Here is a 25760-nt window from a genome sequence, read left to right as displayed (position 1 = left end):
AAGGTATGTGTTTACCGGGCTGATCACTAACACTTGTACATACACGAGAGTTTACATGTTCTTTTTTCCCAGTGCTTTTAATTAAGATGTGGCACAGCACACACAAATTATCACACACTGTGTTTTATTTCTCGCACAGAGAACACTTAAACATGTGATTTTTGTTACTAAAACAGAACTCACCAATGTGTATCTTCTCCGGCTGCCATCTTAACTCTTGTTGGCAATCAATATTTGTTTTTGGACTTCAGTTTAATTCTAACCTAAGGTAAGAGAAACTACACACACACCTTCAAACACATGAACCAGTTTTTTATTTGTATGTTTTATTTATCCTGTGGATACTTATTCAGATAATTAAATTTGTTATACTAACAATGGCCCAAAACATGGGAATGCCTGTTTGGGCAATGTTATAGTTAATTTCTCAAGAGACTGATACTCTGTTAGCCTAGCAGATGAATGTTTTTCAGATCATGATCCACTACTCCTCACATACCACTATGCACAGCCAGATAATTATTATGTGACTTCCAATATGAAGTCAAGCACGACATGTGTTGGGGGTCAGAGAGAGGAATGTATTAGGTTATTCACAGACTGCCTTAGAAACACAGACGGGGACTTTATTGAAAATGTATTTAACGTATTCTTTAAGACATATACAATTCTAAAATTTTCATAGAATTCTTTTTCAGTCTGTCTTTAACACAACATTCAATATTAATAAAAAGTTGGAACATTTAAAATCCTGGTATATGATACACTTGCTAGACACAATTTTCTAAAATGAACTGTCCATTTGCACTAAGTATTTTGCATCATACAGTCCATGGACAATCACGACGTTGGGTCCTGAAATTGACGATGGTCACATTGCGTGTAACCACCACCAGAATGCTGCCCACCAAAGAGCCACGTGTGTTATTCCTAGCACCAGTATTCTTTCTGGCATCTCCAACGTTGTCTTCATTTCTGTTGTCACCCTCCTCGGTGGCACCAGCATCCCCAACACTGTTTTCATTACTATGGTCCTGAGTAGCTCCGGCAGTGTTGTCCCCAACACCATCTACATTTCTGTTGTCACTGTAGTCCATGTCACCATCATCACCATCCTCACTTACATTCTATCCAGTATTGCTGACTGCATCAGTAACATTTCCACTGTTGACAGCCGGAGCAATATTGACTGCATTACTAGTAGCATTAACGATTAGGTATCTGATAAACTCGCCAGACGCCTCCGCCAAATACTCTAACTTCAAGCTGCTTAGATAAATGGCCATCTGGCAAACCATTCAAATGTCGCAGAGTGCTTACCAAAGCATGGACAGCCACAACATCAGGGTCATACAGTTCTTCATAGTAAGGTCCTGCATAACCCCCACCATAAGCCTGTTCAACAAATTCCCAACGGTCATTATACTGAGAGCCATCAATTAACTCAGGTTCACTGGCATCTCCAACATTGTCTTCTATTGTGTTGCCATCATCCCCGGCAGCATTGGCATCCCCAGTACCATCTTCAGTACCATGGCCATCACCGCACTTACTAGCACTGGTGTCCTGAACACTGCCTTCAGTACTGTGGCCACCAATGACTTCAGTGTCGGTGTCCTCAACACTGTCGTCATTACCTTGGGCAACAACTTGTTCAGCAGTAGCGTCCCCAACATTGTCTTCATTAATGTGGCCACCATACTGTTCATCAATTGTGTCCTCAACATCATCTTCATTTCTGTTGCCACCATAATCCACATCACCATCATCATCCCCACTTACACTGTGTCCAGTATTGTTGACTGCATCAGTATCATCTCCCCTGTTGACAGCAGGAGCAGTATTCGCTCCATTACTAGTAGCATCCTCAGCAACATCATTTTCTGTGCTGTTATTGTCATATTCATGCTGTGCCTCCATTCTCAGATCTTTCATATGTGATTCATTTCCGGTGTGATTACTTAGATCTGAGGTCTCGACAATGTTACACTCAACCTCAACCATATTTTCATCTCTGTCTGTCTCATCCCCTTCAGGACCACAACTACCTGCATCAGATTCTGCCTCATTTTGTGAGTACTGTTTGTCAGACAACTCTAATTCACTGTCACTTTCTGAGGTTTCAACTTCTTCCTTTATTTCAATCTCTTCCATACAGAGAGATACGGAGTCAAAAGTATTCCGTTCACCATCTTGTTCTCGTTCTGCACTCCCACACATTAAATTACTCTTGGAGCTGGCACACCCTGTTCTATCATCCACTCTGCCATTTACATTATTCTGATCAGAAACTACAGTATCCACTTCATGTAGGTCCAGGATTTCTTTTGGGCCTCCAGTGGGTGAAGAACTAGTACTAGTAAATGTCCCAGCAGCTGACACCATGATTATGGGCTCAACTGATGACGACGTTGCACCATATTCTGATGCTGACTTTGAGACACTGTCTTCTGTTATACATGTTATTGTGCTGGTACTCTCTTTTGTGTTTGCTTCCAGTTGGGCTGTTTCTCTGATACTTGCTTCAATATAAGCATTATCAGTGCTACTTATTGGTGATGGTGTGTCATTTGTCTCTTCAGTGAGAGAAGTGCTGTATGATGTGCTTATGCAGGTCTCAGCAGTTGACACTATGTTTCTGGACTTCGTTGTTAATGTTGTGGCATCACACTGAGGTGCAGACTCAGATACACTACCTCCTTCCATACTGGCTTCTGTATTGTTCCTCCCTTTGATGCTTGCTTCTAGATGGAAACTTCCCATTAAATTCCCATCTGATTGCGTGCCTGCTGCTGCTGGCTGTACTGCATCACCATTGGATAGTGAAACCACATTTAATTCTGCAGACAGTCTACTTTTTAATGCATTCATAATATTAATGCTATATAGTAAACACCCAATAGGTGAATGGCATGTGCAGCTGGACACCAAGTGAGAAACGCCAGCTACCATATGCTCAAAATTACGGTCACTTAATGTATCACCAACTCTATTAGCACATTTCTGCAGATGTGCTGCCACATCCTGAAGTAAACGCGCAAACACATCAACAGTTTTTCGAAAAGTGTCACCCAACTGTAACTGAGGAGGTGCTGATGCTGACCGTCGACGCAAGTATGGGTGCATTTCTAAATGTGTAAGTGCATGTGCAGGTTGTGAAGCTGCACTGTGTGTCATCTGCAAAGGTGCTGTGGCTACAGAACATGATGTTGGTGTGACTGACCTCCTACTACTGTGGCTGTTAATCTCTCTGTTTCTGGATGACTGGCCATCTTTAAATACTTCACTCATCATCTTGAGAGTTGTGATAGTTTCAGAGCTTGTACTGCTGTGCTCTGTAGTTAGTGGTCTGCCTCCATACTGATAATCAGCATCTTTTACTTTGCTGTGAGAAGCACCCACAACAGTTCTTCTTTTTTGGGTACTACTGGCTGCTCTTTTTACATCACTATTTCTGATGCTCTTCTCCATATGTTTGTTATGTTTTGCCTTCAAGCCATCACTTGCAACTCTTATTTCATTTCCACTGTTGTTATCTTTTCCTACACAACATATACAAACTGGCTTCTTATATATTTTACGGCGTTCTCGGCGAAATTCTGAACTCATTTTGTGGGAAGCATCCCACAACTGTCTTCTGCTCTGATGGGTCGAACTCTCCAACAACCCCTGGTCATCATCATGACTCAAGCTGAGCGATGCTACATTCTTCTGATCACTATTATGTAGTTCTTTGCCGTCATGATGAGTAGATTTCTGCAAACATCTTTCACTGCTTCGAGAGTCCATGCTTCCTGTTGTCGAGCTCTCTTGATTTTCTGTGCTGCAACCATTTGAACTCTTAGTAGTTATTTTGACATCTCTGACAGAGTAATTACTGATGCATTTCTTTTTATTGCGATTTGCAACTTTAGCCTGTATACACTTCTCCACATCAAATGGCTCTAGCACCACTGACACTGTTTTATTTAGAACACTTGCAAGCTGGTCATGTTCGGATTCTTCCTGGTAGTTAGTCGCTGCCTTCTTACTGCTACATGTAACATCAGAATGCCTTCTTTTCCTGCTGTTTTTGGTCAATTCTAAAAAACTTCTGTTAGAATTTGTATTATCATGCTGTGCACTTTGACTGATGTCTGATGCACATCCTCTTGATTCATTCGTACTCTTGAGTGAACAGCTTTCCCCTCTGCCTCTGCTACTAGATCTGGTTTTCATGCTGGCTATTCACTCTCCGGCAGACACTGTAAAGACAAATTAAATACCAGATTACTGTGTGAGCCAGGAGCACTATAAACAAACAAATCTTAAACCAACTACAACAGATGTCTGTAAACAAAACTCCTGGAACATGCACGAAGTGAGAGGAATTTTTAAAATCAAAAAGATGTCACATTCATCAAAACAAATCAAGTTTAACAGAACCATGTAATTGTCAAACACATATTTTGTTGCTTAATTTACAAATTAATTCTCTATTATGTCTAGCACAGCACAAATGCAACCTGCAAGTAATAAATAGTGATGCCAGAAAACTCCCTCCCTCCCCATTGCCTTTTCACTTTTCAGTGCACTTTCAATACTCCTCTCCTCTGATCAGGAAGAAGCATTAAGGTCTGATACTTCACACATGTACTTATACAGGGTGTCTCAAGAGGAATGGTCAGTATTAAGGGAAATGAAATAAAAAATCAGTTGAAGCAAAAAATTGGGTGTGTACATATGCCCTAGTCCGAATGGATTCCAAGACAGCACACATTTAATTTACATTCTTATTTAATTTGAATATTATTCAATACATAATCAATTTTACACACGTACACATGCACAACAGTTAGTAAATACACTCCTGGAAATGGAAAAAAGAACACATTGACACCGGTGTGTCAGACCCACCATACTTGCTCCAGACACTGCGAGAGGGCTGTACAAGCAATGATCACACGCACGGCACAGCGGACACACCAGGAACCACGGTGTTGGCCGTCGAATGGCGCTAGCTGCGCAGCATTTGTGCACCGCCGCCGTCAGTGTCAGCCAGTTTGCCGTGGCATACGGAGCTCCATCGCAGTCTTTAACACTGGTAGCATGCCGCGACAGCGTGGACGTGAACCGTATGTGCAGTTGACGGACTTTGAGCGAGGGCGTATAGTGAGCATGCGGGAGGCCAAGTGGACGTACCGCCGAATTGCTCAACACGTGGGGTGTGAGGTCTCCACAGTACATCGATGTTGTCGCCAGTGGTCGGCGGAAGGTGCACGTGCCCGTCGACCTGGGACCGGACCGCAGCAACGCACGGATGCACGCCAAGACCGTAGGATCCTACGCAGTGCCGTAGGGGACCGCACCACCACTTCCCAGCAAATTAGGGACACTGTTGCTCCTGGGGTATTGGCGAGGACCATTCGCAACCGTCTCCATGAAGCTGGGCTACGGTCCCGCACACCATTAGGTCGTCTTCCGCTCACGCCCTAACATCGTGCAGCCCGCCTCCAGTGGTGTCGCGACAGGCGTGAATGGAGGGACGAATGGAGACGTGTCGTCTTCAGCGATGAGAGTCGCTTCTGCCTTGGTGCTAATGATGGTCGTATGCGTGTTTGGCGCTGTGCAGGTGAGCGCCACAATCAGGACTGCATACGACCGAGGCACACAGGGCCAACACCCGGTATCATGGCATGGGGAGCGATCTCCTACACTGACCGTACACCACTGGTGATCGTCGAGGGGACACTGAATAGTGCACGGTACATCCAAACTGTCATCGAACCCATCGTTCTACCATTCCTAGACCGGCAAGGGAACTTGCTGTTCCAACAGGACAATGCACGTCCGCATGTATCCCGTGCCACCCAACGTGCTCTAGAAGGTGTAAGTCAACTACCCTGGCCAGCAAGATCTCCGGATCTGTCCCCCATTGAGCATGTTTGGGACTGGATGAAGCGTCGTCTCACGCGGTCTGCACGTCCAGCACGAACGCTGGTCCAACTGAGGCGCCAGGTGGAAATGGCATGGCAAGCCATTCCACAGGACTACATCCAGCATCTCTACGATCGTCTCCATGAGAGAATAGCAGCCTGCATTGCTGCGAAAGGTGGATATACACTGTACTAGTGCCGACATTGTGCATGCTCTGTTGCCTGTGTCTATGTTCCTGTGGTTCTGTCAGTGTGATCATGTGATGTATCTGACCCCAGGAATGTGTCAATAAAGTTTCCCCTTCCTGGGACAATGAATTCACGGTGTTCTTATTTCAATTTCCAGGAGTGTATCAAACATGTGTTTTAAAACCACCAAATGAAAAAATAACATACACCTCTAAGCATTACCACACACATCTGTTTACAGCTGTTGTACAATTCACAGTAAGTGTTCAAATAGCCCATCATTTCTGCATTCTTGGGAGAACATACTTCGTTGCTTGTCCGAGTGCCTGTGCATGTTCTGTAATGAGAGCGGCAATGGCCATGATGTGACCAAGCTGTTCATCTTGCATTTTCATCATTTGTTTATGTTCTACAGACTTCATCCAACCTCACAAACAAAAATCTAATGTTGTAAGGTTTGGTGACCTTAGTGGCCAGTTAATTGTACTACCTCTACCAGTTCAGTGATAAGGATAAATGTGGTTGAGATGTTCCCTAAGATGCCAAGTAAAATGTGGAGGGGTTCCATCTTGTTGGAAGTACCCTGCAATCAATGTGGCCAAAGGAACAAAGGAATGAACGTACCATAAATTGCAAGTAGGTCTGCCCAATAACTCGCTTTCCTAAAATGACTGGACTTATCAGCATGTTACGGATCATGCCACATCAAACACAGACCAAAAAACAAAGTTGGATGTTGGTTCCACTGTAGTGTGTGGATTTTCCTGTGACCAGTCATGATTATTACGCATGATGTTGATTTCGTACCATATAAATGTGGCTTACCAATGAACAGTATTAATGGACAACTATTATTTAATCAGTGACTAAATTCAAGTCATGTGGCACTGACACCAATGTGGACATGTTGCAAACATCCTAAGGAGACAGGGCTTCCAAATAGCATATAAGACTGGGCAAACCCTCCAATCGCATCTGAGCCAACCAACTATCAAGAGGGATAAATTCCAGTGATCAGAATGTATAAACTTGAATGTCAAAGTTGTGATGCGATATACATAGGCATGACATGTGGGAATTTTAAAACATGGTACAAGAACATATCAGGTGTTGGAAGTACGAAACAAACCATTCCACATTTGCAGAACATTCAAAACACCATAACCACCATCCTACAAACATGGAACAAGAAATCAAAATAATGCAAATACGCAACCATGATAAATATCTTATACAAACGCAAGAAAACTTCCACATTCAGAAAGCCATCACTGAAAACAAACATGTGATAAATGAGCAAACACACATCACCACACCCTCCCTACTACAATTACTAAAAGAAATGATTAGATAAAAATTGTCCCTCTCACACAAGCAGCCACAAAAAAATAAATATACTTCATTTACTTCCGGTATGATGGACGTGGAAGAATTATGGGCAAATTTTAAACACATTGTAAATCACACACTGGACAAGTATGTGCTGAAAAAGTGGGTTACGGACAGAAAAGACCCACCGTGGTTTAACAGCGCAATTCAGAGAATGCTCAGGAAGGAAAAGCAGTTGCACTCGCGGTACAAGAAAGATCGGGAGAATGAGGACAGGCAAAAGTTAGTAGAGATCCATGCTGCTGTAAAAAGAGCGATGCACGAAGCATTCAACCACTACCACCGTCATACCTTAGCAAAAGCTCTTGCAGAAAACCCAAGGAAATTCTGGTCTTACATAAAATCGGTAAGCGGGTCGAAGGCTTCCATCCAGTCACCCACTGATCAGTCTGGCCTGGCAACGGAAGACAGCAAAACGAAAGCTGAAATTTTAAATTTAGCATTTGAGAAATCTTTCACGTAGGAGGATCGTAAAAACATACTGCCATTTGAGTCTCTTACAGATTCCCATATGGAAGACATAGTGATAGACATCCCTGGGATTGTGAAGCAGCTGAATGGCTTGAAAATAAATAAATCTCCAGGTCCTGCTGGGATTCCAATTCGGTTTTACAGAGAGAACTCTACTGCATTGGCTCCTTACTTAGATTGTATTTATCGCGAATCTCTTGCCCAACGTAAAGTCCCGAGAGACTGGAAAAAAGCGCAGGTGACGCCTGTATATAAGAAGGATAGACGGACGGATCCTCAAAATTACAGACCAATATTCTTAACATCAGTTTGTTGCAGGATTCTCGAACATATTCTCAGTTCAAATATAATGAATTTCCTTGAGACAGAAGTTGCTGTCCATGCATCAGCATGGCTTTAGAAAGCATCACTCCTGAGAAACGCAACTCGCCCTTTTTTCACATGTCATCTTGCAAACCATGAATGAATGGTATCAGACAGATGCCATATTCCTTGAATTCCAGAAAGAGTTTGACTCCGTGCCCCACTGCAGACTCCTAACTAAGGTATGAGCATATGGGATTAGTTCCCAAGTATGTGAGTGGCTCAGAGACTTCTTAAGTAATAGAACCCAGTACGTTGTCCTCGATGGTGAGTGTTCATCGGAGGCGAGGGTGTCATCTGGAGTGCCCCAGGGAAGTGTGGTAGGTCCACTGTTGTTTTCTATCTGATAAATGATCTTTTGGATAGGGTAGATAGAAATGTGTGGCTGTTCGCTATGGTGTATGGGAAGGTGTCATTGTTGAGTGACTGTAGGAGGATACAAGATGACTTGGACAAGATTTGTGATTGGTGTAAAGAATGGCAGCTAACTCTTAATATAGATAAATGTAAATTAATGCAGATGAATAAGAAAAAGAATCCTGTAATGTTTGAATACTCCATTAGTAGAGTAGCGCTTGACACAGTCAAATCAATTAAATATTTGGGCGTAACATTGCAGAGCAATATGAAGTGGGACAAGCATGTAATGGCAGTTGTGGGGAAGATGGATAGTTGTCTTTGGTTCATTGGTAGAATTTTGGGAAGATGTGGTTCATCTGTAAAGGAGACCGCTTATAAAACACTAATACGACCTATTCTTGAGCACTGCTCGAGCGTTTGGGATCCCTATCAGGTCGGATTGAGGGAGGACATAGAAGCAATTCAGAGGCGGGCTGCTAGATTTGTTACTGATAGGTTTGATCATCACGCAAGTGTTACAGAAACGCTTCAGGAACTCGGGTGGGAGTCTCTAAAGGAAAGGAGGCATTCTTTTCGTGAATGGCTACTTAGGAAATGTAGAGAACCAACATTTGAGGCTGACTGCAGTAAAATTTTACTGCCGCCAACTTACATTTTGCGGAAAGACCTCAAAGATAAGAGAGATTAGGGCTTGTACAGAGGCATATAGGCAGTCATTTTTCCCTTGTTCTGCTTGGGAGTGGAACAGGGAGAGAAGATGCTAGTTGTGGTACGAGGTACCCTCCGCCATGCACCGTATAGTGGATTGCAGAGTATGTATGTAGATGTTGAAATATCTTACACACACACACACACACACACACACACACACACACACACACAAAATCGTATTCAATATCTGGCAGTAGCATCTGACAGTCAACAACACGAACCAAAATAAAGCATCAAAACAAGTGTTCAGTTCCTAGTGCTTTGAAATGTGGAAAAAACCCAAAGTGGCAATTGTAAGAAGAGGAATGGCACCAAAAATGGAACAGAAACACAACCTGTAAGTAAAATTTAAAATATTACTATATCGTAGTAAAAATCAACCACCAGAACTGTTTATAACCTATGGGTACATTGCCCAAAATGTAAACTAAATAGTAAACATACGTACATATTACAGGCCACTGAAGATGCCTTGCAAAGAATAAAGGCGAAATGTGTATGGCACGAAAATTTTGTTTCATTCGGCTGTAATCAGATGGTCCAAAAAGTAAAAATTATCAATATACTGTAACAGTAACCATTAATTTAAAATTTACCGAAGAGATTCCTTCACTGACACTTTCATCCCGGCTTCCTCTCAACATCCTACAACCTACAAACTACAAACTTGCAGCATTCTGCCGCATGATCCACTGTCTCCATTCTATCCCTATGTCCCAAGAAGACTGTGACCTGGAACTTAACACAACAAAAACAATGGCCACAAATAATGAATATAACCGCAATATCACTCATAAAATTTTAAGTAAAAAGGTGAAGAAGCAAGCCAGGTCCCTACTGTCCCCAATGAAAAACACAGCAAAACTGGAAAAGCAATGGTGCAGATTACCTTTTACAGGGAAAACATCAAAAAGGATAAGTAACATCTTGAAGGCAAAGGGTTTCTCTGTGTTTTTATATGTCCCTCAGACAATAGGTAGTTTCTTGTTCAATGCTAAAGACAAACAACCAGCCATTAAAAAAAAAAAAAGAGGGTTTATAAAATCACATGCCACAAGTGTCAGTCTTGCTACATTGGACAGAAAGGAGATCAACCTATACCAGGCTTAAAGAATACCACATAAGCTGGAGATTGAGGAAGCCTGATTCAGTCCTTGCAGAACATTACTGGAACAGTAACCACAAATACACAATAGATGTACAAGTCTTACACACAGAGGAATAGGGGGCCAAAGTCAACCAACTAGAAATTTTAGAAATTAAAAGACAGATGTGTATATCCGCACACCTATTGTTAAACAAGCAAACCCAATTGAATTATTCACCTCTTTTAGATGAGATCACAACCCCAGGATAGAAGCAAAACTTTGGGCCACAGTCCATCATAGTTAAAAAGTGCTTGGCTGATGCATAACTTTAGTCCTGTCATTGTAGTGTAATTGCTGAATTGTGTAATAATGTATGTAATTTGTTAAAAATGATCATTGACATAATTGTACATTAAGCTATGTATCGATACCTTAAGAAGTTGAGATGATTATCTTTGTCTTGTGAACATGTTTATCTGTGCATTATCATCTTTTGGAATCAGTAACATACTTCAAAATGGACTTATAAACCGAAATCTAGGTTGTGCAGTAACATTGATGATAAAATTGTGAAACAAGGCCAAAAACAGTGTTTGTTTAGTTAATTTACAATGTTTCACCACGAACTCACAGTTGATTCAACTAAAATTACATAAATGCTTACTTCATAAATACTCTAACTTGGGTGATAAATTACTTTCGGGATAGTAAAACCTCAGTTTCATGGTGACGCTGCGTTTTGCTAAGACCCATAAATAAATTAAAAGTTCCTAGAATAAAGAAGAAAATGACGAATAAAACATCTTCATAGAGCAATGATGTATCAAATTCAGTCCTAATAAAGTGTGTTAGTGTCGTATCAGAACCAATTTCACATATCATAAATACGTCATATCAAAGTAGTGTTTTAACAAAGATTAAAAATTTCAAAATCAAAACTATCGTATAAAAAGGGCAATACGTATGAAGTGGGAAGCTATAGATAAATAGCCTTGTTACCTGTATTTTCTTAAGTAAGAGAGACACTCATGAAACAAATCCACAAACTACCTTGAAAAATTCAACCTCTCGTCTGTAAATCAACACAGTTTTTTGCAGAGACATAAGCACAGAGTCAGCTACTATTCATTTCATTGAAAATATTGTTACAAGACTAGACAGAAACAACAGTACACTACGAATAAATCTGGACTTATTGAAGGTGTTTGATACTGCCCAACATGATATTTTGCTAGATAAATTAGAAGGTATTGGTATACGAGGGATAGCCAATAAAAGGTTTCAGTCATATCTCCAAAACAGGAGACAGGTAGTAGAAATTACATCAACAAACATTACACACCAAAGTATTGTGTATGGATCTGATATTCACACTGTAAGACCTATCATTTCTTATTTACATAAATGATATCAAGATTTTGATCAATGGCACTCCTAACTCTTTGCTGATGACACAAATGTAGTTGTAATTAGTAAAAAATAGGTATTCCAACATCTACAACCAGAGTTTCGGAATATGTGGAAAACTGGTTGGAAAAGGATGAATTAATCTTAAATCTTTCAAAAAAAAATGATCATATTCACTGCAGAAAAACCAAATCATATCATGATCTGGACCTCAAAACACAAAACAAAAAAATGGAGAGGGTAGCTGTAACCTAATTTTTAGGTGTCCATGCTGATAAAAATTTAGACTGTTCATGGCATTGCACCAATGCATTCATCATGTAGGCACTCATTCTAAGAACAGAGACATGGGTGTTTATAGTGACATATGTGGTGCAACAGTGATGAAAAGTTTCCGAGTTTTCACAGAAACTCAACTGCAGAGTCATTCCTTCTGTATCCAGTGGCTCAGTACAAAAAATTGTTATGTTTTTGTGATAATGAACAGGGCATCCCTATATCCAAGATGTTACAAACTAAGATTTAGGTACTGAACAGTTAGTTACCGCAACACGATTAAACAATATCTAGTGCCTACAAGATGCATTGAAAAGATTAAAGACAAGTACAAACAATAACAACAGAAGTGTGTGTGCCAAACAGCAAATAGATTATATCACAGACAATACAATGGTATCAGTTGTGACAGATAATAATTACAATGTATTAGCTGAAGAAGAAGCTGACAGCCAACAAATAAATTCTGCAGATTATAATTTAACTTCCGCTGCACTATACACACCTCTATGCAGAAAGTCAAGAGAATGTCTTCAAGTAATAAACAAATGAATATAAGAATGAGTTGTGATGATTGGTGACATCCACAACACTAGTAATCTGAAAAAATAAATAAGTATAATACATCATATATGGCGGTAGGAACTGAGTGCATCTTTGACTGAAATGACAAAAAACAGAAACTCACTCAGAGAATTATCTAAGAATAATACTAAGCTTCTTTTATATGCTTAGATGAACACTGAGAGCAGTGATGTGTTTGCAGTTAACACTATCCTCATCATTCACTACAATATCCTCTGTACATGGTGGGCTATGCATTTCTGTCAGAAGTAACATAAGACACTGCTGCTTAAAATCCTGGGAAAAGAAAACAAAACTTCAAAATTTCAGCTATGGAAATAACTTCACTAAAAACAGTTACAATTTGCCTGTACAGAAGCCCAAATGAGATCTTAACTTATATTCTTGCAGAAACTAAGACAGTGCAGTATATAACCTTAAAGCTAATAAGAAAAATCTAATGGTGTGCGATGATTAATTCAATTTCCAGGAAAACTCAAACAAAAAAATGTAAATGCAGAAAATAATTACTTCCAGGCTATAACAATAAATGCAGGGTTTTGTGCCCATAATGGACAGTATAATGTTCTCCATACAATACCCAAAACCACAATGCAAACAGAATTAGTCAAAGAAGAATCAATTCTAAGTGAAAAAATATAGATATCTTCAGACAACTGTTAGCAGAGGAAACATGGAATGCAGCATATTAGCATGGCAGTACATGTCAATAGTCTGACAAATCTGTGGAAATTTGTGTGCCGTATCTGACATGAAGCGACAGTTCTTTGACTATGCTCTTTGGTTTTGTCTTCTTCTCTTTGTGATCTAGCACGATGTTTGACAGCCATCTTTCTGTATTCGCTCTATTAAGTGATGAAATAAATGTCATTTTGATTCTAAAAGTGTGTTATTATGGTTCAATGCCACATAAAACCCACAGTAGTGACCCCAACTTCAACACTGTGCATTCGGGAATTATTTTGCACTTATTTTCATCAGTAACAGACTCCGTGTGCCAGCCCAGTCTGTCTTGAGAACAATGGATCTACCTGTGTCATTTTGTGCAAGTGCATTACACCCTAGTAATTGTGCTTGCGTTTTTAGTAGTGTTCCTAATGCACAGTTGGTTGAAAGTGAACAATTTACTGGCCCCTGTCATGCGAGCGGCCACTTAACCGTTGCCTGCCCAACATGGCCACCGTCAAATGCTACTACGCAGCAGGGCCTGCTGCTCAGACAGTGTACACCACTCACCAACATTGTGAACAATAATCATGTGACAGATGTTGTGTTTCACCCTCCAGTTAAGCAGTCGCCTTTCAGTTGATTTGATGTGCAGACGCAGTTCGAGAACTGTACTCCAAATGCTCACATGTGTGGGGCTGCGCCGGTTGCTGCGACTATTGCTTCGTGGTCACATTGAGATCGCTTTCCAGCCACTCTCATAATGGCACTAGCCATCTCTTCCGTACCAGTTTCCACACAGACCTCGGGCGATGCATCGCCCACCATTACTGCACTCCTAGTGTCGGGACTCCCTCAACCACCAACATGGATCTTCGCCTGCCTGTGCTACATCAACATGTGTTACCCAGCAGATTTCCTAAGCTGCCTGCATTGCAAAAGAATGACCCTAAGGCCTGGTTCACCCTGGTGGCCCACCAGGGTGAACCAAGCCTTACGGTCATTCTTTTGCAATCCACGGGATCTTTGACAATGACGCACGTTTAATCTGCCTGGTGAGCCACCTCCACCACCATCCTGACTTAATCAGTGATCTGCTACTCTTGCCGCCCAGTTCGCCCAAGTATGTGATGGCGAAAACTTTGCTTATCGAACACCTTTCTCACCCTCTGGCTGAGGCCATCTACCACAACACCTATGACGAGCACCTTGACGACCACACATCTTCGCTGCTCTGGCGGTGCTTTCATACATTGATTGAGGACCAAGCACTACCCAACACTGTACTGTTGCAGCACTACCCAACACTGTCCTGTGGACTCTGTGGATGGTCAAACTACTGTCAGAACCACAGCTTCACCTGCTACCGCATGTCGCCAACCCTCTCGAGGTCCACCTATGCATGGTCGATCAGGCCTACACAATCATTTCGTCATGTGAGAGTCAGAGGAATGTATCTCCAAAAATGCGATTTTCGGTTTTTTTAACATATGTCCTCATGGTAATCAGGTCCTTGTCGTGTCAAAACAGCGTATCTCTATCTCTTCTCGTTGCGAGAATAAGCTGCTGCGTATCTCCAAGTTGTGAGCTTAATTTAGAGACAGATAAACCCTACAGAAAGAAAGAACTATACTTACAATATTTTGAGAAGTGAATTTTGGATTACTTTATGGTGAATAAAAAATTAAGTAAACAAACAAGAATGCTTTAAATAAACTTCTATTATGTCATATTTTATTTTTTAAGGTCATATTTATGTAAGTTTTAGGTCATAAATGCTTGCATATTTCACTGTTTTCTAGGTAATTAAAATCTGGGCCCTAATAATATGCTATTTTGTAAAATGTAAAAATGCTCCACAGCTGGAGCTGTCAACTGTGTGCCACATCAAAGAGCTTGTCCCAACTGTAAAATGCTGGCAACATGTATTGACAATGTTGATTTCGCTCTCTCTGCTATCAATGGCTGGAATACTTTTCAGAGCATGAGCAGTATCAAATGCATCACCTCAGCCCCAGGTTTTCCAGCATCTGATGAAGCTCATAGGCTTGAACTAGCTCCTGTAAAAGAAGTAGGTCACCTAGCTGTTGTGGAACTTCAGGTATTTCAACATAAGTCAAGCAATGCATTACGGCAGATTATTGTCCAAGATTTGAACATATCATTTTCTATCAGAGAGATTCACACCCACCCTGCAAGATATACTGTGGATGTGCAGTATGTGGCTCCACTCAGTGCAGTCGACCCTATTTTATTTATTTATTTATTTGGCATCCAATAGATCACACATGTGATATAGGATTTGTCATTCGATTACATGTTACACATAACAACACATACACATAATAAATGGGCAAACATATACAAACAGCAAAACAAATTACATACACGTAGTACATAAGTAGTGTAGAAGAACTTATTACACAAAAACAAAAGTACGTGCTCATGATAAACAATTATAGATCATGAACTACGCCTCATACACAAAACGTATTACGGATATTTAACAGATTTTTCATAAGTACCATAATTACAAAGCTGAAAACATAATTAAATTAGTTTAAATTTTTTAAAAAAATAAGTACAGGTTACAATCCACAGTCTGAGACAGGTATTCATTTACACTGCAGTAGCATTTTTCCATCAAGTAGTTTTTTACTTCACACTTGAAATTATTTTTGCCTTTCAATTCTTTAATTTGAGATGGAAGTGCATTTAAAAGCTTTATTCCTAAGTGGCTAACATGTTTCTGACTTTTAGTTCTTGCTACATAGGGAATGTGGAAGTCTTTACAATGCCTTGTATTGTGATCATGGTAGCTTGAGTTGGTTTGGAGATCGCAGTTATTTTTACTGATCATTTCCAGGCATTTAAAAATATATATCGATGGTATTGTCAGTATCTTTAGTTGTCTGAATAAGGGTCTACAGTGGGTTTGTGGTGGGCTATGTGTCATGATACAAATAGCTCTTGTTTGCATAATAAAAATGTCATTTAGTCTTGACCTGGTTTTTCCCCAAAAACTTATGCCATAGCTTGCAACTGATTGGAAATAACTAAAGTACACCACTCTAATACATTCCTTGCTACATACCTTGGATATTATTCTTAAGGCAAAACGTGCTGAGCTACATTTCTGAGTAAGATATACACTGTGTTCATTGCAGTTTAAATCTTGGTCAATTCACATTCCCAGAAACTTTGTGGTGCACACTTTTTGTATTTGTTTGCTATCCAGCATAAGGCACATATTTTACCCTTGACACTTGCTTCCATACTGTATAAAGTTTGTTTTCTTTGTATTTAATGTCAGCTTATTTGAATAAAACCATGACTGTATGAATGAGAGCATTTTTTTCTGCTGTAGTACACAATGATTCTTTTATATCACTAATTATGATACTCGTGTCATTTGCAAATTGTAGAATTTTGGCTGAGCTGTCTGGAGCCTGTGTATCATTGATATAAATTAGAAACAACAATGGGCCCAGAATGCTGCCCTGTGGAACACCTATTTCAATTTGTTTTGGTTCAGATATGAGTTTAAAATTGTGAAGATTGTTGGATGACCTCAGCTCAACAATTTGTGACCTGTTTTGCAGGTAAGATTCAAACTATTTTTTAACAGTACCCCTGATGCCTACTGCTTCAAGTTTCCCTAGTAATATTGCATGGTTCACAGTATCGAAGGCTTTGGATAAATCTAGATTAATTCCAACAACCTGTTTATTTGACTCCAAATTTCTTACTATTTCTGTTGTGTAGTCCAATATGGCTGTTTCTGTACTGTGCCCTGCTCGAAAACCATGTTGACTGTTATTTATTAGTTTATGTTTTTCTTGATATTTTGTAACCCTGATTTTCATTATTTCCTTGAGTATTTTGGAGAAGGCTGGGAGGAGAGATACAGGTCGGTAATTTTCTATTTTATTTCTGTCACCATTTTTGTATAGAGGTATCACTTTAGAGATTTTGAGTTTATCCGGAAATATCCCTTCACTAAGGAACAAGTTTGCTATGTGCACAATAGGTTTGACAACACATGGAGCAATTTTCTTAATTATTGATACAGGTACATCATCCAACTCAGAGAACATTTTGGATTTCAAGCATTTAATGACTTTTAGAACTTCATGCTCATCTGTTGGGATTGCCATCATGCTGGTATTTACCACTGGAGTCGTCACTGTTGGTTGTTGCTTAAATTTACTACTTAAAGTAAGGGGAATATTTACAAAATAATTGTTTACATAGTTTTCCATGGCATCTTTTTCTATGGGGATATTTTCATTATTTTTAAGATTGATTTCCTGTTCTTTAGTTTGACCCCCAGTTTCTTTTTTTACCATTTTCCACATCATTCTGGACTTGTTACTAGCCTGCCTTGTTAATCTATCATTACTTAATAATTTTGCTTTTGCTATTATTTTGCGGTAAGTCTTTTTGTATGTCCTCACATACTCAACAAACTGCTGATAATGACATGTTTTTAACTTTAAACTTAGTAATTTCATGGTTTCACTTGACTTTTTAATTCCAGGTATAATCCAGGTCTCTTTGGATCCAGATGATCAATAACTCAAAAGCTTTTTTTGGGAAACACATTTCAAAGTATGTCATAAAAGTGGAATCAAATGTATTGTAAGCATCATTTGTGTTTGTTTGTGCCAAGACCTCTGACCAAACTGCATTGTTTAAATTATTTTTGAACTGATTACAATTTTCAGTAGAGAAAACCCGTTTGTACTCCTTTTTATTTTCCTCCTCCTTGGGAGTTGCACTGAGATTAAAGGTTAGTGCATTATGATCTGATAATCTTATATTCACATTTGTAACTGCAACTTCATGTGTGACCACATTTGAGAAGATATTATCTATTAGGCTTTCACTGGAATCTGTTGTTCTAGTGGGAGCTGATATGTGGGGTAACATGTTGAAGCTTTTTAGTATGTCTAAAAACTTGTTTTTTACTGAACTCTGGAACAATAGATCAATATTAAAGTCACCACAAAGAATTATGGTAGAGTTCTCATTTGAGAAAATGTTGAGCATTTCTTCCAAATTCTTAAGAAAGACTTCAGTATCTCCAGATGGTGATCTGTAAATTGCTACAACAATTATTTTCTTCTTTAAACTATATAACTGAATGGCTACTGCTTCAAAATCCTTTTCTATGATTAATGGTTTAGCCTCGTATCTTAACTTAAATTTAAGCTTGGGATTTAGATAAATGCATACACCACCACCTTTGGCATTTTGCCTACAGTACTGACTAGCAATTTTATATTGGCTTAAGTTTAAGCTGTTTTGTTCACTGTTCCTGCACCAATGTTCCATAATACATAAACAATCAATATGGTCACTATTTGCTGCTACCTCAAGTTCAAGGTACTTGTTTTTAAGACACTGAATGTTCAGACTCATAATTCTTAGCTGATTTGAACAATCCGACTGACCTGTGACTTTACACTCTGTTGATGCATTTTCTCTTACACCGTTACAAGATTTCGTACCTTGTTGTAGATTCCTCTACTTGCAAACATTTACCTGTTTCCCTGTTATGTGCTGTTGTTCACTGTTTTTCCCCAGCAAAAATCCTGGCTTCTCAAGGGTAGCTGCCTTCTTCTGGTGTGATGACTGCTCCTATTACCACTGCTGCTGCTGTATGCTGTTGCAGCGAATGCCAGTGATTCTGGTTGTTTGGTTATTGATGTTGGAACTACTGCTCCTGATGTTGCTGTGACTGCTAATGATTCTGGTTGGTTGGTTTTTGATGCTGTAACTATTGCTTCTGATGTTAGTTCTGCTGCTGCTGCTGCTGCTAGAGTTGGTTCAGTAGTAGGTTCCTCTGCTGCTACTGTTTTTTGGATGGTCCATTTGCGTGCTGCTGCTGTTTGTGCTGGTGTTTCTACTACTGGAGATTTATACCATCCCAGTTCAGTGGCTGTCACTTTGGAATTGCATTTAATTGCTTCCCTTATTAAGTGTCCTAACCTGGCCTTCCCATTTCTGTTAAGGTGAAGCCCATGTTTTGTAAAACATTCTCTAGCAAGTGTGCTTGAGTCAATTAATTTCACATTACTGAATAGCCTACAACTACTTTTAAGTTTCGCATTAATTCTGTGAATTTCCTTATTCACACATGACCATTCAGGTAAATCATGCCTGTGGGTAAAGTTCACCAGTAAAATGTTTTTATTTGACAGTACTAGCAAAACGCTCAAGAGCTGCTTATACATTTTCATAGCATTGTTTTCATAAATGTCTTTAGCTCCAGCGCAAATTACAACACTGTCCTGCTTGTCATAGTTATATTTTACGATGTTTTTTGTCACTTCTTTGAAACCAGCACCTGGTTTAACCATGCCTGTGACTGCCATTGATTTACTATTTACTTGTAGTTCTTGAGAAATTCCTTTGGCGTGACTGTCTCCAAAGACGTCGACTTTTGATTCTTTCTTCTTTGTCACACACATCGGTTTTTGTTTATTTGTATTTTCACTTTGTTGCAAAATGTTGTATTTGTTTATATCACAAAATGTGACAGATTTTATGGAGTTTGTTATTCTTTTAGTGGATAAGGGATTACCTTTGAGCGACACTTTTATCCACTCAGACGTTGTTTCACTGTCTTGCATCACTTCACTAGCATTTTGCTTCGTTCTTAGGTCCCGATTTTCTTTCTTGAGTGAATCACTGTCTTGCATCACTTCACTAGCGTTTTGCTTCGATCTTAGCTCCTGATTTTCTTTCTTTAGTGAATTGATATCTCTTCTTAATGCATTGACTATGAATTGTAAGCTTGAAATTCGTCCATTTAGCAATGATATTTCAGACATACAATTATCACAGACTCCCTTTCTTAGCACGTAACTATAACTTTTTCTGGAGTTACAATGAGGCACTTCTACACAGGTGGCCATCTTGCTTTTACAAGTGCTAGCAATACTAGTACCACAATTAAAGTTGAGGGAACCACACTAACTTGCTGGTCAGTCATTAATTCACCAGCAAGTGACTACAACACAGTTGCACGACCTTAGAATATGCTGCCAATGGCAGACAGTAGCAAGATGCCACATTTACCAATCCAATCCCTTTTCCACCAAAACTACATATGTCACTGACAACATCACATTTACAAATTAATCACTTCTCAGCCACTGATAATACGGATGTATTTTACATAAAGGCTCACTTAACTGCAAATAAGTATTCACAAAACAGAAAATAGCTCCACTAAATAAAATGATATCAGTGAAATTATTTTGTCTACTTACATACGGGAACTGGACATGAAATTATGGGGAGGTATAGTCTGTCTGTAAACTGAAAAGTGAGCAGCACTGTTGGTAGAGGAGGTCGCCATTCCCAGAAGAATGCTTCAACTGCTGTACAGATTGACTAAGAACCAATTCCACCCCTATCATGGCAAAACAATGTACAGAGACTTATGTAGAATCTGTCCATAAATGTTTCTTCTGTTAGTATGATTAGTTATTCATATCTGTATTTCATGTAGTGTTAATGCACTTTGTGGAAAATAATCATCCCTAGGCATGTCTGCACATTGCATTGCCACAGATTCACAAGGCAAGTTTTGGAAGGGTCTGCGAACCTTTGTGAAACATTCTGTAGTTGCTTTTTGTGATGTGGCGTGGCAGAGAGAGTGGGGACTCACCTGCTTGCTCTTCGAACTGAAGATCTACAAAGGAGAAAAGTACACAACCACAGTCTGGTCACCTGCCTGCCTTCAGCCTTCACCTGCCCCCTCCAACTTGTTCCACCTGCAAAACACAAATTATCTCTTAATAGGTTCTCATGGAATTAAATGTGCCACATACATTTAATATTTGTTCTTAACCCACTTCATTTAACATAGAAAATTAAATTTATAACACCAAAACATTGTTTTTAATAATCTCCAATTTTCCCATCCCCTGTACCGCAGGAGCTGTTATCCTAGTGAAAAAATGAAGAGCACTTTTTGTGTAAAAAATTTAATTTAGTTTAAATTTTTACTGAAAAATATTTTGCAGTTTTTGAGTTATTCAAGAACATCAAAAAGTGATCTTTAAACACCCCTTCACCCTCACGCTCACACCATACTGGTTAGTATTTTAGTAAGTTGTTTTGACACTCCCTACTACCACTGTACAAAAATGTCTGACTACATGATTGTTTCCCCTCAACGGTAACATTTTTTTTTTTTTTTTCCTTTGTTGAGTAGGTTGACTGGTGCAGGTGTGTGGCATTTTAACCAATGAGCACACAAATACAGTTAACCAATGCTTCTCTCTGGTAAACTCATTTCCTTGCATTACATCACCCACAACACACCACAAACAAATGTGCATTCAATGGGATAGTTTAATAGCGCAAAGACATTGCATGAAAAGGGGTTAAGGGCAATGAGGTAGGATGGGCTAGAACAAAATGTCAGACAGGTTGGGTGAGTTAGACACATACATGGTGCCACTGGCCCAAAAACAAATGTACATTAAATGTGTTGTATTTCAGAAACCATCCAGAAAAGAGGATATGTCTACATTAAGTTTTTTGCTTCAAATAGGTGTTCCGTCATATCCATGAATACTGACCACTTCCCCTGGGACAACCTGTATACTAATCTTGATTGAAGTCCTTAAGCATTAGAATACCTCAAAAGTATCTGATACATATAATTCCTGTTAATTTTCAAGTATCAACTGGAAAAGTCAAACACTGTAGCTAAAGTACCCTGCTCTTAACACAGTTTCTTACCTTTATGGTGTCTGTAGAAACAAAATAAACAAATGATAAGAAATAAATAAAAGTAATGTTAATGTCATCTGTATGTAACTCATGAAATGTTTTAATTTACCACAGTGCAATGCTTTGAGTGCCACATCCTCTGATATATTTTCAAATTTAAACAAGTGCAACTACTGAACATGTAGCTTGAAATGTTGAAACTGATTAAATTCATACTTCTAAATGAATTTCATCAGCATGTGTTACACAAATGAACATTAATATTGCACTCTAATGGTTGTGATAAGAACACAACATTCTTAAATACTAATTGGTCCACACAAGTTTCAACAGCTGCCTATATGTAATGAGTAATACAGTCTAATTAATAAATGCACATTCACTTTCCATCAAAAATGTTCAAATGTGTGTGAAATCTTATTGGACTTAACTGCTAAGGTCATCAGTCCCTAAGCTTACACACTACTTAACCTAAATTATCCTAAGGACAAACACACACACCCATGCCCGACGGAGGACTCGAACCTCCGCCGGGACCAGCTGCACAGTCCACGACTGCAGCACCTTAGACCGCTCGGCTAATCCCACGCGGCCACTTTCCATCATTGATTAAAGATAACAATAAGTAACTCTGTGATCAGGCCCAGATGATCACACAATGTTAACTGCCACACTGTCATCTCTGCAATTTGGTGTCATTTGGATGTGATGTGGACAGGAATTTTGCACAAAGTGTAATCTAATCATCTCTTAACACTTGGTTTAAGAACAGTGAAAGAATGTTGTACATGTGTAAGAGACCTGAGGATACTAAACCCAGAGAAACTGTAAAAGGGAGGAAATTAAGTGTAAAAGGGAGGAAATTAAAAGATGAGACATGTATAAACTGAAGGAACCAGAGACTGTTGAAAGTTTCAGAGGGAGCATTAGAGAATGCTGGACAGAAAATGGAGTAAATGAATACAACAGAAAATAAATGGATAGCTTTGAGAGATGAAATGCAGAAGGAAGCAGGAAATCACACAGATCAAAAACTATGACCTAGTAGAATCCTTGGGTAACTCAGGAGATTGAATTTGTTAACAGGAGAAAATAAAGAAATATAGCAAATGAAGCAGGTGAAAGGAACTACAAGTGTTTAAAAATGAGAGAGACAGAAAGCACGAAATGGTCAAGCAAATATAATGCTGTAAAAGCATGCATAATTAGGGAAACAATAGATGCTACCTACAGGAAAATTAAAAGAGACCCTTAGAGAAAAGAGAACCAAGTGTGAATATCAAAAGTGCAGATGGCAAGCCAGTACTAAGCAAAAAAGAGAACGTTGAAAGGTGGATGGTCTATAAAAGGGGAGCACACTTCGAGATAATACTACAAGAAGAGAAGAGAACTTGCATGAAGATTATGTGGGAGATGTGATACTGTGAGAAGAATTTGACAAGAGCACTGAAAGCCCTAAGTAAAACAAAACCCCTTGAGTAGTCTACATTTCCCAGAATTACTGAGATCCTTGGGACATCCAGTGATGTCACAATTGTTCCACGTAGTGTGTGAGATATATGACAGAGGTGACACTTTCAAACTTCAAAAAGAATGAAATAATCTCAGTTCCAAAAAGGGGAGGTGCTGACAGGTGGAAGTAGTACTGAACTACCGGTGTAATAAGTCATGGTTGCAAAATATTGACAAGAAATATTTAAAGAAGAATGAAAAAGCTGGTAGAGGCTGACCTTAGGAGAAGATCAGTTAGGCTTCCAGAAAAATTGCACACCATGTGCAACAATACTGACCCTACAATTTACCTTACAAGATAGGACGAAGAAAGGCAAACCTACATTTATAGCTTTCTTAAATTTACAGAAAACTAATGACAATAATAGACTGGACTACACTCTTTGAAATTTTGAAGGCAGCAGGAATAAAATACAAAGACCGATAGATTATTTATAAGTTGTACAAAAACCAGACTGAAGGTGTAAGAGTTGAAGGACATGAAAGAGAAGCCATCGTTGAGAATGGAGTGAGGCCGGTTTGTAGCATATCCCCAATGTTATTTAATCTGTACACTGAGTAAGCTGTGAAGGAACTGAAGGAGAAATTTGGAAAGGGAATTAAAATTCACAATGGAGAAAAAAAAAAGCTTTGCAGTTTGGTGATGATACTGTAATTCTGTCAGACATGGCAAAGAACTTGGAAGGGCAGTTGATCAGAATGGATAGTATGTTGAAAAGAGGATACAAGATGAAAAGGTAATGGAATGTAATCAAATTAAATTTGGTGATGCTGGAGGAATTAGATGAGGAAATGAGTTACTAAAAGTAATGCATAAGTTTTGTTTTGACAGTAAAATAAATTATGATGGCCAAAGTAGGGAAGATATAAAATGCAAACTGGGACAGCAAGAAAATCATTTCTGAGAAAGAGGAACTTGTTAACATCTGATATAAATTTAAGTGTTGGAAAGCCTTTACTGAAGACATTTTTCTGGCATGTAGTCTTCTATGGAAGTGAAGCATGAATGACAGGCAATGCAGGCAAGAAAAAGATAGAAGTTTCTGAAATATGATGCTATACAAGAATGCTGGAGATTAGATGGGTAGATCGAATGACCGATGAGGAAGTACTGAAATGAATTGTGGAAAAATAAATTAATGGCACAATTTCACTGAAGGAGGGGACTGGTTGACAGGACACATCCTGAGTAATCAAAGAATTGCCAAAATTGCCAGTTTTGCAATGGAAGGAAGTGGGAGAAGGGGAAGGGCAAGGGCAAGGGCAAAGGCAAGGGGGAGGGTGGGGGGAGGGTAAAAATTGTAGAGGGAGACCAAGGTTTGAATACAGCAAGCAGATTCATATGGATGTGGTAGTTCCATGAAAATGAAGTGGTTTGCACAGGATAGTCTAGCATGGAGAAATGCATCAAATCAGTCTTCAGAATCAAGACAACAGTAGTGCAGGGGCACAAAGTCAGTACACCACTTATCTGATGGCTATTGGCTTCTTAGACCTTGGGGCTGCTACTTCTCATTCAACTAGCTCCTTAATTGCTTTCATGAGGCTGAGTGCATCCCGTTCCAGTCCTTCTAACAAGGGAAAAATACCTGACAGTACCGAGAACTGAACCCGGGTCCTCTACACGGCAGTCAATCAAACTGACAACTCAGCTATGTTGGTGGATCACCAATTGGGCACAGTAATGACAAATGATTATAGCAGGCACATATGAGCCCCTGGCATCCTTGCTGCAGTGACAAATAATAGCATTCTTTTTACTCACTAACTGAAGATCCATAGTTACCATTTTCGAATGGTGCACAAGCAAAAAGACAGTAAGCCCCCTTGAGGTTTGAGATCTCATTTCTCTGATTTCCATCACTGTCAGTTTGTCAGACATATGCAAGAGGAAGTAATATGCTGCTCAACTCTTTTTGGAAAATATTACTCATAATTTTGAGAGTGAGACTCTTAATGATACATGATGCCTCCATTTGTTGTGTCAACCAATGGAGTTTGTCGAGTTCTGTGAGCACCTCAGGAAGCTCTCACATTTACTAAATGGACCCATGATGACCTGCATTGCTCTTCT

The 25760-nt window shown here is 39.4% G+C and overlaps 1 protein-coding gene across 1 annotated transcript in view; it reads right to left on the bottom strand.

The window, feature by feature from the left end:
• Positions 1–1206: 1206 nt before the first annotated feature.
• Positions 1207–25760, bottom strand: part of LOC126184402 (serine-rich adhesin for platelets-like) — a 163005-nt gene continuing 138451 nt past the window's right edge. The window contains exons 3-5 of the mRNA XM_049926786.1: positions 21102–21207; positions 1783–4244; positions 1207–1701 (exon numbers count right to left, since the gene is read on the bottom strand). Of these exons, the coding sequence (XP_049782743.1) occupies positions 1207–1701; positions 1783–4218 (2931 nt within the window). The 5' untranslated portion in view covers positions 4219–4244; positions 21102–21207. The remainder of the gene's footprint in view (positions 1702–1782; positions 4245–21101; positions 21208–25760) is intronic.

This window comes from Schistocerca cancellata, chromosome 4 (assembly GCF_023864275.1).
Source record: "Schistocerca cancellata isolate TAMUIC-IGC-003103 chromosome 4, iqSchCanc2.1, whole genome shotgun sequence".
NCBI lineage: Eukaryota > Metazoa > Arthropoda > Insecta > Orthoptera > Acrididae > Schistocerca > Schistocerca cancellata.
Note: the sequence above shows the minus strand (reverse complement) of the source record. Positions and strands in the feature narration are given on the sequence as shown.